We start from the raw sequence: 14,277 nt of genomic DNA on the forward strand, positions 1-14,277 counted from the left end.
AGCACAATATGATCTTGAACTCCACCAGATGCATGTAAAAATGGCATACTTGCATGCTCCAATTGGTGCAATTACTAAGGTGCAATTGCTTTATCAAAGAACCCAGTGTGTCGCCAAAGATGCAAGCATGTCGATGTACGATATCATTTCATTCGAAAGGCACTGAGTGATGGCAAAGTGACGATTGTGTATTGCCCCACAGAAGAAATGGTGGCTGATGTCATGACTAAACCAGTGACAAAGTTTAAACTGGAAAAATTCAAGAGTTTTATGTTTGGTATGTTAATCCAACTCAAGTGAGTTGGAAGACTGTATCCATGTGTTATGCTGTTATAATGTTACTGTGTTGTACAGTATGAGAGCAAGTGGGGGCGTTGACGTTTGTATTGGGTGTGCCCTCATACTGCTCATGTTATATGTCTTCCATATAAGGACATATGCAAATAAAGGCAATTCCGGTTCAACAGCATACCGAGGAGTAAGTGTGTTTTCTTGCCTCCGTATAAGTTGATATAATTCACCGGTTATCCTATGCAAAATGGCTGCGCCAACACAAGAAGTTGTTGAAATTAAGTCAGGAAAACACTCACAAGAGGCGTTTAGATAAAACAGCATTTTCTGTTAAAAAGACAGACAAACTCTATCATATAAAGGCATTTCATTGTAATACCTTGTTATTTTCAATGTATAAGCGCACGACCATAATAACAGAAGTTTAGTCATTTTAGCTACAAAACAGCTTGATATATATGCTTCTTGATATTGCCAACTTACATGTCTTATATTCTTTTAATGTATTGCTGTAATCATAAACCCAGTGTTTGTTTTTCGTTTTTTTTTTTTTTTTAAGCACAAACAGGTTTACCATGGTGAATCAATCAATCAATCAAATTTTATTTATATAGCGCCTTACAACAGCCAGAAAGGTGCCCAGGGCGCTTTCCAGAATAAGATCAAGAAACAACAGACAACAATAAATACAAGCACAAAAAGGAACATAAAGCAGCAATCGAGTCAGTGTTTACGTGTCGAAAGCTTGTCTGTAAAGATGTGTCTTCAATTGTGATTTAAAAACACACAACTCAGTGTTACTGCGAAGCTGTGCCGGAAGTGCGTTCCACAGCTTTGGGCCCTGGACTGCAAATGATCGGCCTCCAAACTTTTTATAGTTGAACTTGGGCGTAACTAGTGCGATGTGTTCAGAGGAGCGCAGAGTTCTTGCTGGTTGGTAGACCTTTACCAACTCCGCGAGGTAGGCAGGGGCCAGACAATTAATGGCCTTGAACACGAACATCAGGATCTTAAACTCCACCCTGAACCGCACAGGAAGCCAGTGGAGAGAGTGAAGGACAGGGGTGATGTGAGAGCGTTTAGAGGTGTTGGAGAGGAGACGTGCTGCAGCGTTTTGCACCAATTGAAGCCGATTAAGAAGTGATTGATTAAGTCCAGTGTAGAGGGCATTACAGTAATCAATCCGCGAGCTGATAAAGGCATGGACAGCCTTTTCAAGGTCAGCTCGGGACAAGAATGGTTTGACCTTACTGAGGAGCCTTAGCTGGTAAAAACTTGCCTTCACGACTGCATTTATTTGTTTACCAAAAATCAAGCCACTGTCAAAAATAACACCCAGGTTGCGCACTGCCGGAGCAAACCGAGGTGTAAGAGGACCAAAACTGAGGGAAATGTTGGGTGAGTCCGGGGTGAACAGGATATACTCAGTCTTTCCATCATTCAAGTGAAGGAAATTCTGGGAAAGCCATTCTCTGATGCTGTGGATGCAGTTATGGAGAGGGTCCAGTGCAGAACGGTTATTCAGAACCACAGGAAGGTAGATCTGAAGGTCGTCTGCATAAAAGTGAAAACGGACATTGTGACTGGAGATGAGTTGACCAAGTGGCAGCATATAGAGCGAGAACAGAATAGGACCAAGAATTGATCCTTGTGGAACACCAGATGACAGAGGGGCGGCTGAGGAGGAGAGGTCGTTAAGCATTACTGAGAAAGTCCTGTTTGTGAGGTATGAAGAAAACCATCTGAGAACCATGCCCTGCAGTCCGACAGTGTGTTGAAGTCGTGAGATGAGGACAGCATGATCCACAGTGTCAAATGCAGCGGTCAGGTCTAGTAACACTAAAACCACAGAGCTTTTACTGTCCAGTGCTCCAAGAATGTCATTATGGACCCTAAGTAAAGCAGATTCCGTGCTATGCCTAGACCTGAAACCAGACTGAAATTTATCGGCAATGGCGTGCAGTTGAAGATGAGACTGGAGCTGGGAGACAACGAGCTTCTCCATCAGCTTAGACAGGAATGGCAGATGAGATATTGGACGGAAATTGGACAGTATGGAAGGATCAAGGTTGGGTTTCTTTAGCAGCGGTCGGACAATGGCATGCTTGAGAGCAGCGGGAACAGTGCCCAAACAAAGACAGCTGTTCATAAAGGAGACGAGGCAGGGTCCCATGATGTCAATAGCCTCCTTCATAATCCTAGCAGGAACGGCGTCAAGAGGGCAAGTGGTGGCCTTCAACTCATGGACAGCTTTTTTAAGGACCATAAGGGTAACTGCCTCAAAGTCCTCCAGCACATATTGTGCCTCTTGTGAGGGTCTGACAATAGCAGGGGTTTGTGTGATGACTTGCCTAACAGACATAACCTGTCCAAAAAGTACTGTTTGAATGCACTACAAGTGTGTTCAGATACATCATTCAAACTGCCAGACACCGGATTTATCACAGAGTTAATGGTGCTGAACAGAATTCCAGGGCGATGACTGTTGCTGTTGATGACATTGGAGAGGTACTGTCCTTTAGCTTTCTTCACTGCTCTCTGATAGGTGGAAAGACTGTCTCTAAACATCTCCAGTGACACCTGGAGCCTATCCTTCTTCCATTTGTACTCAGCCTGCCTACACCGACGCCTAAGGGCCCGAGTTGTATCATTGAGCCAGGGGACTGATGGGCTTTTGATACCCATTACCTTGTAGGGAGCAACAGAGTCCATAATCTGAGAGCAAATAGTGTGAAAGGAGGAGATGAAAAGGTCAGGACACGGAGGTGATGCCAAGTCAGCAGCAGAGCAGAGATCAGAGGCAGTAAAGGCAGCAACAAATCATTAACTGTAGAAGAGGTGACGATACGCCGACGTTGGGGGGTGGTGGGTGTGGGTACAAGTGGAGCCGCACGGATGTCAAACCGTATGAGAGAGTGATCAGATACGGGAAAATCCAGGACCTCACAGGTTGACACTGTCACTCCACGCGAGATGATGAGATCAAGGGTATGACCTAACCTATGAGTTGGGCAGGATATGGACTGGGTCAGATCTAGTGAGTGGAGAAGTGCTTTAAAATCATTAGCAGATTTATCAGAGGGACAACAAACATGAATGTTAAAATCACCACAAATTAGGATATTATCAAACTTTGGCATGAACTCTGACAGAAACTCTGAAAAATCATTTAAGAAGTCCTTGTTTAATCTGGGCGGCCGGTAGATTATTGCACATAAAATAGGACAGGGCAATGTGAGCAAAAAAGCTTGTAACTCAAAGCTGGAAAAGCCTCTGGTGGACAGCTGGCGGCACTTCAGTGACTGTCTGTATATGGTGGCTATCCCCCCGCCCCTACCCGTTTGTCGCGGGGTGTTGAGGTAAAGATAGCCAGAGGGAAGGAGTTCCGAGAAAGCACTGACGTCATCTGAACGGAGCCAGGTTTCAGTGAGGAAAAACAAATCCAGATTATGAGAGGAGATGGCATCATTGAGGACAAATGTTTTGTTATTGAGCGATCTGGTGTTACAAAGTGCCATACGGAACGTAGTCAAGTTCATGCGAGGAATTGGACGGAGATTTCCTTGGATGCAGCACCGGGTAGATGTTTTCCCACGGCGGGGACACGGAGATGAAACACCGGTGTCGGGGCTAACCAGCCGAAGCCACCGGTAACATTCCCGCGATCTTCTTGCGCTGCCAAGCTCCGGTCGATCTCCACACCTCAGCGGCGGAGAATCTAGGTGAGTCCTAAGCCTGACATGTAACCCACCTCTCCGACCGCGTCTTCTGCGGCGTTTTCTGCCTGGTAGCCGGCAGACAGGGCGTCTCAGAAATGGAGGAATTGATGTCAACAATGGCGGTGGTAGTTTGAAGGACTGGGCGTTTAGTAGCCCAATTGTTGCAGAACACAATTCCAACAGCGTAGTCCGATCATAAACTATAGCCGGTGAAACTATAGCCGGTGAAACGACAGCTAACGTTACGACAAACAATAGACAACCGAGTAGCAAGAGGCAAGCCAAACACAGCGGCGCCATCTGCCATCTTGGTGAATGAACTGGAAGTCTCACACATTGACAGAAAATCACTTCCACATTGCACAAATAAGTTGTTTTTGTTTTCAACATAAGCTTACAAACACCACACATCATCATCATATATATAAATATGTTTGGCGTAGTATTAAACGCTATTGCAAAGTCGTGCTATTTATACGCAAAAATAATTTTTGTTAAAACCTCAACCAACATTTTTCACCTTTTCACCATTTTGCCCATACCTCAAAATATTTCCTGTGCGCATTTAATGTAATATAAGACATTAAACCGTGGAACAGTCGCATTGGCTCATTATGTGGATTTAAATACATAGGCTATATGAATGAGGCCTTAAACCGATCTCGAAATATCCGAATTAATGCGTTTTTTACCTGTTCACACTATAATAGAACAGATCCGATCTGTGTCACATGAGCAAAAAACTGGAATTGGGTCGCATTTAACTGACAATGTAAATGGGCATTTACATCTGAAATAGGTATTTTTAGTGTTTGCTCATCTGCTATAGCCTACGTCTATACCCATCACATACCCATCCTTACAAGTACAGTTCATGCATTACTTATGTGCCATTCAAATATTATTTTTGAGAAATGTAATGTTTATTTTCCTCCATCAATTTCAGAAAAGAGCAAGTAAGGAGCGGTGGTTTCACCCTTTGGCGGACGTGATGATGGAGAACTTGTGTCTGAGTTTAGCGCAACGCAGCAGCCGAAGCGTGTCCGTCATCGCCTCTCTGAAAGAGAAAAACAAGAGAGAATCAGATTCTTCTGCATTAGACGATAGTCTTTATCACACACACGCATCTCCGTTTGATTCCTATCAAAGCGCCTGTTCAAGCCTGCGGGGGAGATTTACGCAAGGAAGTTCCTGAATTATGTTGAATTAATGATGGATGTTGATTTAAGAACATGTTGTCCATGTGCAATTTACAGCAAAGCTATTTTTTATAATGATGTTGAACACGCCCAAAATCATCAGTACAGAGAAAAAAAAAAAAAAGCAAACAGAGCAGTGCGGGAAATATAGGCCTACTGTAAAACAAACAGTTCATGATCAAGATAAACTAACAAGACGACTGTTATGAACATCGGTCCAAAAAGTCACACTTGAAAATGTATGAATGGCAGACACTGACTGTAGGAAAGAAAAATCACACATTTTTAGTCTGTACGATGCTGAAATGCTAAAAGTGTGTTTTGAATGAAGCCTGTGGTTAGTGGATAATTTTATAACTAACAGGAACTACAGCTGTTCCTTTGCTAGAACACCTGTGCGAATTCAAATCTAGTCAAATTAATGCGTGCAAGTGCTTTTCACCTTTGACATGTTTTCACATTTACAAAGCAGTTTTGCATATGCATTTTGATCAGATCTAGCATTTCCTGGGAATCGAACCCAAATACGTTGAAATTATCTACAGTCTGAGCGACAGGAAAGCTGTTTAGAAATGACATTCTAAAATATTTTCATACTAAAATATTGCTTGAAACCAACTTAGTAAATGTGTTTGCATTTGTACACTTGTGTTATTATTATGTTTGTGATTATTAGTTCTTTTCTGTCATACAGTGGAACAATGAAATACATAGCTAAATAAAGAGTTGCATCTCATCATATAACGCTTTACCCCGCGGTGTAAAATACTTCAAATATGAGATGAAAATCTAAAATGACACACGGCGCGTTTCTTAAACATCACACAGTCGTTCACAATCGCAAGCGAAGAATGATTAGAGTCATGAAAAATTTTAATATATTCCATTCTATTTCTTGAGCTTCATAATTTCTTAAAAGTTAAGCAATTATTAATTAACATGTTGATGTGACTGATGTGATCAGAGATGAAGCTGGAGTTCATGCGCTCACCTGGATGACAGTGTGTCAGGTGTGTAATAAAACATCACACACAAACTGTGAGAGACGATCAGGACCATCAGCAGCCTGAAGATCCAGCGCAGATACGCCATCTGATACACCGATGCTGGAGCAAGTGTGTGAGATGGAAAAGATAAAAATGACACACACACCTGTCCTTAACTCCAACCCTCTCATCTGATTAACCTCATCACTGCTCATAAATGTCCTGAAGTGACTGACAATCTGGTACGACGTCCCTAAAGATAAACAAGCCTGAAACTCAAAGGCTGTGCCTGAATTTCACACTTGTTTCTAGTGGAGTATGCAGGCTTTCTCCAATTATTTTCTTCTCTTAAACTCCACCCCGTTCTTGAGAGCCACGCCCACATCTCAACATCCACTCTGACGATAGTACCAAGTCATTTATTCTATTTTTGATCATTCGTTACAGACAGAGGCATAGCAACCGGGCAACACTCACTTTTAGAAACAGGTGAGTTTTTCCCACCCCCCACTTTTTTTGACCAATATTTCCACCTGTGTTCTCTGATTGGTTACTTAGATTTGAGTAAACTAACATTTAGCCAATCACAGCGCGAATCGCTTGGGCATCTGCCATGAGCTTCAAATCTTGTTGCTCTTGTTCATCCACTTTACTGTTTGGTTGTCTGGGGTAAAATGCACCCTAGGACGATTAATTCCTTTTTCAAAAACACAATGTAAGTATGTGTTACAGAATGTCGCCATGAGACGAATCACACACGCATTCAGCACTCTTATCAGTTGTTGTAAACAAATATTTCTTCCCATGATATACTTTTCTCAAACTAAACACGCTTAAACTTGCTTACACTACCGTCTTAAATAATAGTTCTATCACTGACGAAAAATAATTAGTATTACATTAAAATAAAGACAAATTTAATCACCCATGTATGTAGGGTGACCAGACGTCCCGAAAAATTCGGGACAGTCCCGAACTCTAAGCTGCTGTCCCGAATCCAGAATCCCGCTCTAATTGTCCCGAAAATTATACTGAAGCAAAATCTTAAATAGTTATTGTCTGATAATACATAAACAACTGTCCGAGGAGCGAGGTTGAGTCATCCTGCAGCCTGGCAACCAGCCAATATATAAATAGCCTAACGTTACTTCTATATTATATAAAATTATATGTATATGTAGGCTACTTATATTAATAAAAACATGATTGGTTTATATATATATATATATATATGTGCCTGTGTGTCTCATTCATACAGATCAATAATGTAGATCTAAGTCTTAAAGTGAGTTCAACTGTACCTGATACACAGACTGATAATAGCTCAATCTATACAGACTAGTTTGTACAAGTGTTTCTCACTCAGACTTGTGTATTTACTTAAAATATCACTCAACTACAGAGTCAACAAGCAGTGGCGAAGCACAATGGCATGTCTTACCTCAGAAAAAAATTAAATACAATACTCGTCTTCCTATTTTGCAGTCTGAATGTGTTGATTCACAAACAAATGACTCATTTGAACAGCTTTCATGATTCCTTTTTACTACTGGTTTGAATCAGTCATACAAATTGGATTGAGAGTTGGATTTTTTCGTGCTGGTTTGTGGTGTTCACAGGCATCAGATAGAATGAGAATCTTCATCACTTTATATTGTCAAGGTTGGAGAAACAAACACAAAGTGCAGGTATGGTTTAAATTGTGAAAGGTAAAACACAATCAACCGTTACTGTTGCTCAATAAACCCTACAGGGTTTATCTTGTAAGAACATGCTGTCTATTTTGCAGACTTACGATGACTGTGTGACTGCGTCAGGATGTTAAATGTTTACTTATTAAATAAATACATGCCTTGACATCAAATAATATGCTAATGAGATTCAAATATTTAAGATGATCTGAAACCATAGGCAGTATCATAGGCAATGCAGTCCATTATTATATGTGTGTGTGATTTGAGTAAAATATTTAAGTGCTTTTGTTATTTCTCCTTCTTATGGGGACAATTTAGTAATCACTAATTTTTAATTTTGTAAGTGACTTTTTAATGTTTTAATGATTTTTTTTGGACTGTTTGCCTACTATATATATATATTTAGAAAAATATAACTTAATTTGTTATTCCTGCTAGCTAAATTTCACATTTGTAAACCAAAATCTGGCTCTTTTCTTTTTTCAAAGCAGAAACTTTTCTTAAGCTATGTTCATCCTTAAAAAAAAAAATTTGCAAACCTGTTCTAAAGTCCCAATCTGAACCAAATTATTTGTGAACCCACATCAAAGTCCTGATCTGAATCAAATGATTCGTCATCTGCGCTCCGAAGATCCGATCTGAATAATGATTCGTGAACCATAATTTCAGAGCAGGACTCAGAATCATTTAATTCGCGAAATGATCCGCAAACCTGTTCCAAAGTTCAGATCTAACTCAAGACTCGATCCACGCTCCAAAGTCTCGATCTCAATAATGACTCGCAAACCATCGTTTCAGACCAGTATTCAGAGCGCGAATGGAGAATCATTTAATTTGCAAATAATCCGCAAACCAGCTCTTAGCTTCCGAACTAAATCAAATGATTCGCAATCCGATGTTGCAATCTCAATAATGACTCGCAAACCATTTCAGATCAGGATTCGGAGCACAGATAATTTAATTTGTGAAATGATCCACAAACCTGCTCTGAAGTTCCAAACTAAAACAAATGATTCACAATCTGCGATCCACAATCCCGACATGAATAATGATTCGCAAACTATCATTTCAGATCAGGATTCGGAGCGAGGATTGCGAATCATTTAATTCACAAAATGAGTTGCAAACCTGTTCTAAAGTCCCAATCTGAATCAAATGATTCATGAACCGGCACTAAAATCCTGCTCTGAATCAAATGATTCGTCATCCGCGCTCCATAGATCTGATCTAAACAAAAATGTTTCGTAATCCGCGCTCTGAAGATCCAATCTGAATGATTTAATTAGCAAATGATTCACAAACCAGCTCTGAGCTTCTGAACTAAATCATATGATTAGCGATATCCGAATATAAGTCCGGCTCTGAATTAAATTATTCGTGATACTGATCTGTTTGAAACCCTTTGAAACAGTGAATTGCTTTAGGACAATGATTTAACTGATTCTGAGTTTCACGAAGCTCCGTCACACCCATCACCCATAAGTGCTTTTTAAAATAATTACAAGCGATGTAGAAATTCGAAAATGGATGGCTGTTTAATTTGTTTGCGTTTTTGCTTGTGAATCGCTTGAACTGAATGATCAAAGGTTGCAGCATAAATTATACAATTGATTCGATTCGATTGGTGCTCCATTTTTCGTGTCTTCAGCCAGGTTTATATGACACTGTCAGTACTACTACTGGCTTAGCTCACTAGTTTTATGACATTAACTGAAATAAGCAAAAAAAAGTATGTTTACAAATAAAAAAAACAATATTTACATCCAACACAAAAGAACATATTGAGGTGAGGAAATTGGTTTACTGCTAACTAGTGAAACACTCCAATAATATGATCAGCTGCAGCTCAAAACACATATTAGATGTTCACATTGTGCATTATAATGGAGTTTGTAGCTTTATTCACTAGATTAGAAATAGTTTGAGCTGCAGTTCAGTTGCTGACAGTTCAATAGGAAATCAGCTGAAAACATCCAGTCATCTCATACCATTGAAGTACAAGGTAAATTGATCAGTATATATTGTAATAAATATTTGAAAGTGATCATGAGCATAGTAATGTTTAAAGCAGCACTAAAAAATGAATATAAAAAGACTACATATGGCACTTGTGTTATAGATACATAGTCTTTCGATTATTCAAACACTTTTCAATTACCTTCTCAGGAACATTGTTATATTCAAGGGTTTTCCAGGCCTTAAATTTCAAAAAGTCAAATTCAAGTATAAGCACCTTATCTTAGATTCTTTGAGAGTTACAGGCACGCAAACTTTGGAAAAAGAATATTTTATGGCGCGAAATAGGATCTATGTAATTGTTATGAGAGAGGAAAAACAAGATTCCTAATCTAATTTCAACATTGTTGACATCCTCTTTAAAATGAATGTAATCTGGTTTTTGACCACTGAAAATGTGTAGAGTTTACTCCTGGAGCCATATTTACTGTAGATCTCAGCACCTCTGGAACTGAAGGATATAGGGCCTTAAAAATAAAGATAGCAAGTGAAAAGTTTGTTAAAAACTAACATCTAAAAGGATATTAAGATATCCCTAATACTTTAAGTTACCGCATGCAAACTTAAGGGAAAAACACACAAAAAGTGCTTTCTCACAATTTTCGATCGATCAAGTCAACGGATTTTACTAACACAGCTACCAATCTCTGTATAAAAATAACAATGATGCTGCCATCCTTCTAAAGTCATTTTTATGATCATGTAATCTGGCTCACAATCTCAGGTGAAAACCTGACACGTAATCATTCGCTTCATCAGGATTTCCGGGTGAATTTTCCTACCTTGGAACAGCTGCGCTGTGGTAGAAGGGAAAAGTCCATATTGTTGACATTTAATAAGATAAGAGGAGCTTTTGTTTACAATATTTATTTTCAGAAAGGAAACAAATAATTTAAAGCGGTTTGTACAAAGCTAGAGTACAAAAGCTAATTCTGATGCTCTTTAAAAAACATCTATGATTCAATTATTCTATAAAATCAAGTAAAAAAAACTCTTTTCATCAAGCTTTAAAGTTGTGTTGAAGGAGTGAATGGTCTGACCTCAGGATCTCTGTGATGATCCACTTATATGTAACATCTCATTTGTTAATTTACAGAGAAACACACACAAACACACACACACAGACAGACAGAGACAGAGTTCAAGGGTCAACGAACGAAACCATGATGTATCGTGTTCCTTGCGTAACGGGAAGCCCCTCGTGATAATGCGTCAAGCGGCCCGGATGCATGAACGACCAGCCCTTCCTGGGAGACTCCACCGTACAGTCGTAACGCAGAAACCGACAACCTCCACCCTGATGCACACACAGACACACAGAGGAGCGTATTACGTGTTTATTGGTAGAAACTCTCAAAACAACAGAACAAAGACAGTGTTAAGTCTATTTACCTCATAATCAATGTTTTTTCTGTTGAGCGCGATGTTGATGGTGAACGTGGAGGAATCGTGATGCGGACGGAGCGACGGTTGCTCATCAGGACGGTAGCGAACCACAAAATTCATCACAGCCTGAGCCTGTAACACACACACGTTTGTACTGCTCAGGTTTTTTCATTTAGACTAGAGTTCAGTAGTGAGAGATTAAGAGTTCATGTTTGTGAAAGAAGTTTTTTTCTGCTCACCAAGGATGCATTTATTTGTAAAAATTATGAAAATTTCTGTAAATGTTCAAATGTCATTTCTGACTGTTGTCGTTGTTGGAAACACTTGTGCTGCCCAATAGTTTTGTGGAAACCATCATACATTTTATATTTTTGGATTCACAGATAAATAGACACATTTTTAAATAGTTCAAAAGAACAGCATTTGTTTAATCTTTACCAGCACTTTTCAATAATTGAATTTTTAAAGAAATATATACACATTTTTAAGACGCCCTTTTAGTGCAACACACAAAAAAAGTTCTAAGATTATGAGAATAAAATTGAAATATTGGGAATAAGTGGAAATTACGAGAATAGAGTCAAAATATTTCAAAACTAAAGAATTTTAATTCTAATTACTTTATTCCTGAAGTATTTGGACTTTATTTTTAAAGTATTTGGACTTTATTCTTGGAGTATTCGGACTTTACCCTCGGAGTATTCCGACATTATTTTTCAACGTGGCACTAAAACACCACCATCTATTCCGACTTTACTCTCGGAGTGTTCCGACTTTACTCTCGGAGTGTTCCGACTTTACTCTCGGAGTGTTCCGACTTTACTCTCGGAGTGTTCCGACTTTACTCTCGGAGTGTTCCGACTTTACTCTCGGAGTGTTCCGACTTTACTCTCGGAGTGTTCCGACTTTACTCTCGGAGTGTTCCGACTTTACTCTCGGAGTGTTCCGACTTTACTCTCGGAGTATTCCGACTTTACTCTCGGAGTACTTTACTCTCGGAGTATTCCGACTTTACTCTCGGAGTACTTTACTCTCGGAGTGTTCCGACTTTACTCTCGAAGTGTTCCGACTTTACTCTCGGAGTGTTCCGACTTTACTCTCGGAGTGTTCCGACTTTACTCTCGGAGTGTTCCGACTTTACTCTCGGAGTATTCCGACTTTACTCTCGGAGTATTCCGACTTTACTCTCGGAGTATTCCGACTTTACTCTCGGAGTGTTCCGACTTTACTCTCGGAGTATTCCGACTTTACTCTCGGAGTGTTCCGACTTTACTCTCGGAGTGTTCCGACTTTACTCTCGGAGTATTCCGACTTTACTCTCGGAGTATTCCGACTTTACTCTCGGAGTATTCCGACTTTACTCTCGGAGTGTTCCGACTTTACTCTCGGAGTATTCCGACTTTACTCTCGGAGTATTCCGACTTTACTCTCGGAGTATTCCGACTTTACTCTCGGAGTATTCCGACTTTACTCTCGGAGTATTTCGACTTTACTCTCGGAGTATTCCGACTTTACCCTCGGAGTATTCCGACTTTACCCTCGGAGTATTCTGACTTTATTTTTCAACGTGGCACTAAAACACCGCCGTTTATTGTTAAGACTTTATTCTCAAAGTTCTCCGACTTTACTCTCGGAGTATTCCGACTTTACTCTCGGAGTATTCCTACTTTATTTTTCAACGTGGCACTTAAACACTGCAGTCTATTGTTAAGACTTTATTCTCAAAGTTCTCCGACTTTACTCTCGGAGTATTCCGACATTATTTTTCAACGTGGCACTAAAACACCGCCATCTATTTAGACTTTATTCTCGAAGTGTTCCAACTTTACTCTTGGAGTATTCCGACATTATTTTTCAACGTGGCACTAAAACACCGCCGTTTATTGTTAAGACTTTATTCTCAAAGTTTTCCGACTTTACTCTCGGAGTATTCCGACTTTACTCTCGGAGTATTCCGACTTTATTTTTCAACGTGGCACTTAAACACCGCAGTCTATTGTTCAGACTTTATTCTCGAAGTTTTCCAACTTTAATCTCTGAGTATTTTGACCTTATTTTTTAACATGGCACTAAACCATGTATTTTGAATGGTAGTTTACAAAAATACTGGACAGCACAGCTGTTTTCAACATTGATAATAATAATATTTTTTTATTGAGCAGCACATCAGCATATTAGAATAATTTCTGAAGGATCATGTGACAATAAAGCCTGGAGTAATGATGCTGAAAATTCAGCTTTGATGACAGCAATCAATTACATTTTAACATATTCACATAGAAAACAGCTGTTTTAAATTGTAATATATTTATTTATTTATTTTTTACTGTATTTGATCAAATATATAAATAAACACAAAAATCATAACCATTCACACTAAAATACATATTTTAATATGAGCAGGGATACAAACAAATAATAGAATCAAAATGCTTAGGTGAGTGTTATTGGACTGTGATTCATCTGTGTGTGTCTTACCTTCGGATAGTATCCTGGGTAGAGTTTCTCTGTCACAGGAGCAATGTAGTCTTTGAGGAACTTCAGCCACTCTTTCTCATACTGGATCTGATTCATGTGAATATCGACTGTGGGAACGTTCTCATAACCTCCAGCTAACCGTTCATCCTGAGAGAGAAACACACACATGAGCTGCTGCTTTACTCTCTCTCTCAAACACACACACACAAACACACAAAGACACCGACCCTGTGTTTTCCTCCAGACCATCCTCCGAAATCCTCCATGGTCTCAACAAGCTCATCACACATTCTCTCAGAGAACGCTGGGAACCAGTAGACGTCTGGACAGGGCTGAAACACACACACAATGGCTCATATAGTCTGACAGAGTGAGAATATGAAAGAAGAAAAAGCTCAATTGCATTCAGAGACTCAAACTGAGCAAAAACATGCAATTTGGTGAAGATTCAGATATTAATATGGACAAAAAGTGACGAAATTCTGATTTATAATGTAAATCGATTCGA

At 39.5% G+C, this 14,277-nt stretch overlaps 2 protein-coding genes across 2 annotated transcripts in view; both read right to left on the reverse strand.

Annotated features, from left to right (window-relative positions):
• LOC141290693 (alpha-2,8-sialyltransferase 8E-like) overlaps positions 1 to 6,301 on the reverse strand; it is a 30,109-nt gene extending 23,808 nt beyond the window's left edge. Inside the window, exons 1-2 of the mRNA XM_073822790.1 lie at positions 6,201 to 6,301; positions 4,987 to 5,067 (exon numbers count right to left, since the gene is read on the reverse strand). Coding sequence (XP_073678891.1) covers positions 4,987 to 5,067; positions 6,201 to 6,301 — 182 coding nt within the window. The remainder of the gene's footprint in view (positions 1 to 4,986; positions 5,068 to 6,200) is intronic.
• A 4,455-nt stretch (positions 6,302 to 10,756) lies between these two features.
• Positions 10,757 to 14,277, reverse strand: part of LOC141290762 (multifunctional procollagen lysine hydroxylase and glycosyltransferase LH3-like) — a 32,527-nt gene continuing 29,006 nt past the window's right edge. The window contains exons 16-19 of the mRNA XM_073822873.1: positions 13,997 to 14,101; positions 13,770 to 13,916; positions 11,298 to 11,423; positions 10,757 to 11,202 (exon numbers count right to left, since the gene is read on the reverse strand). Coding sequence (XP_073678974.1) covers positions 11,047 to 11,202; positions 11,298 to 11,423; positions 13,770 to 13,916; positions 13,997 to 14,101 — 534 coding nt within the window. The 3' untranslated portion in view covers positions 10,757 to 11,046. The remainder of the gene's footprint in view (positions 11,203 to 11,297; positions 11,424 to 13,769; positions 13,917 to 13,996; positions 14,102 to 14,277) is intronic.

This window comes from Garra rufa, chromosome 18 (genome assembly GCF_049309525.1).
Source record: "Garra rufa chromosome 18, GarRuf1.0, whole genome shotgun sequence".
NCBI lineage: Eukaryota > Metazoa > Chordata > Actinopteri > Cypriniformes > Cyprinidae > Garra > Garra rufa.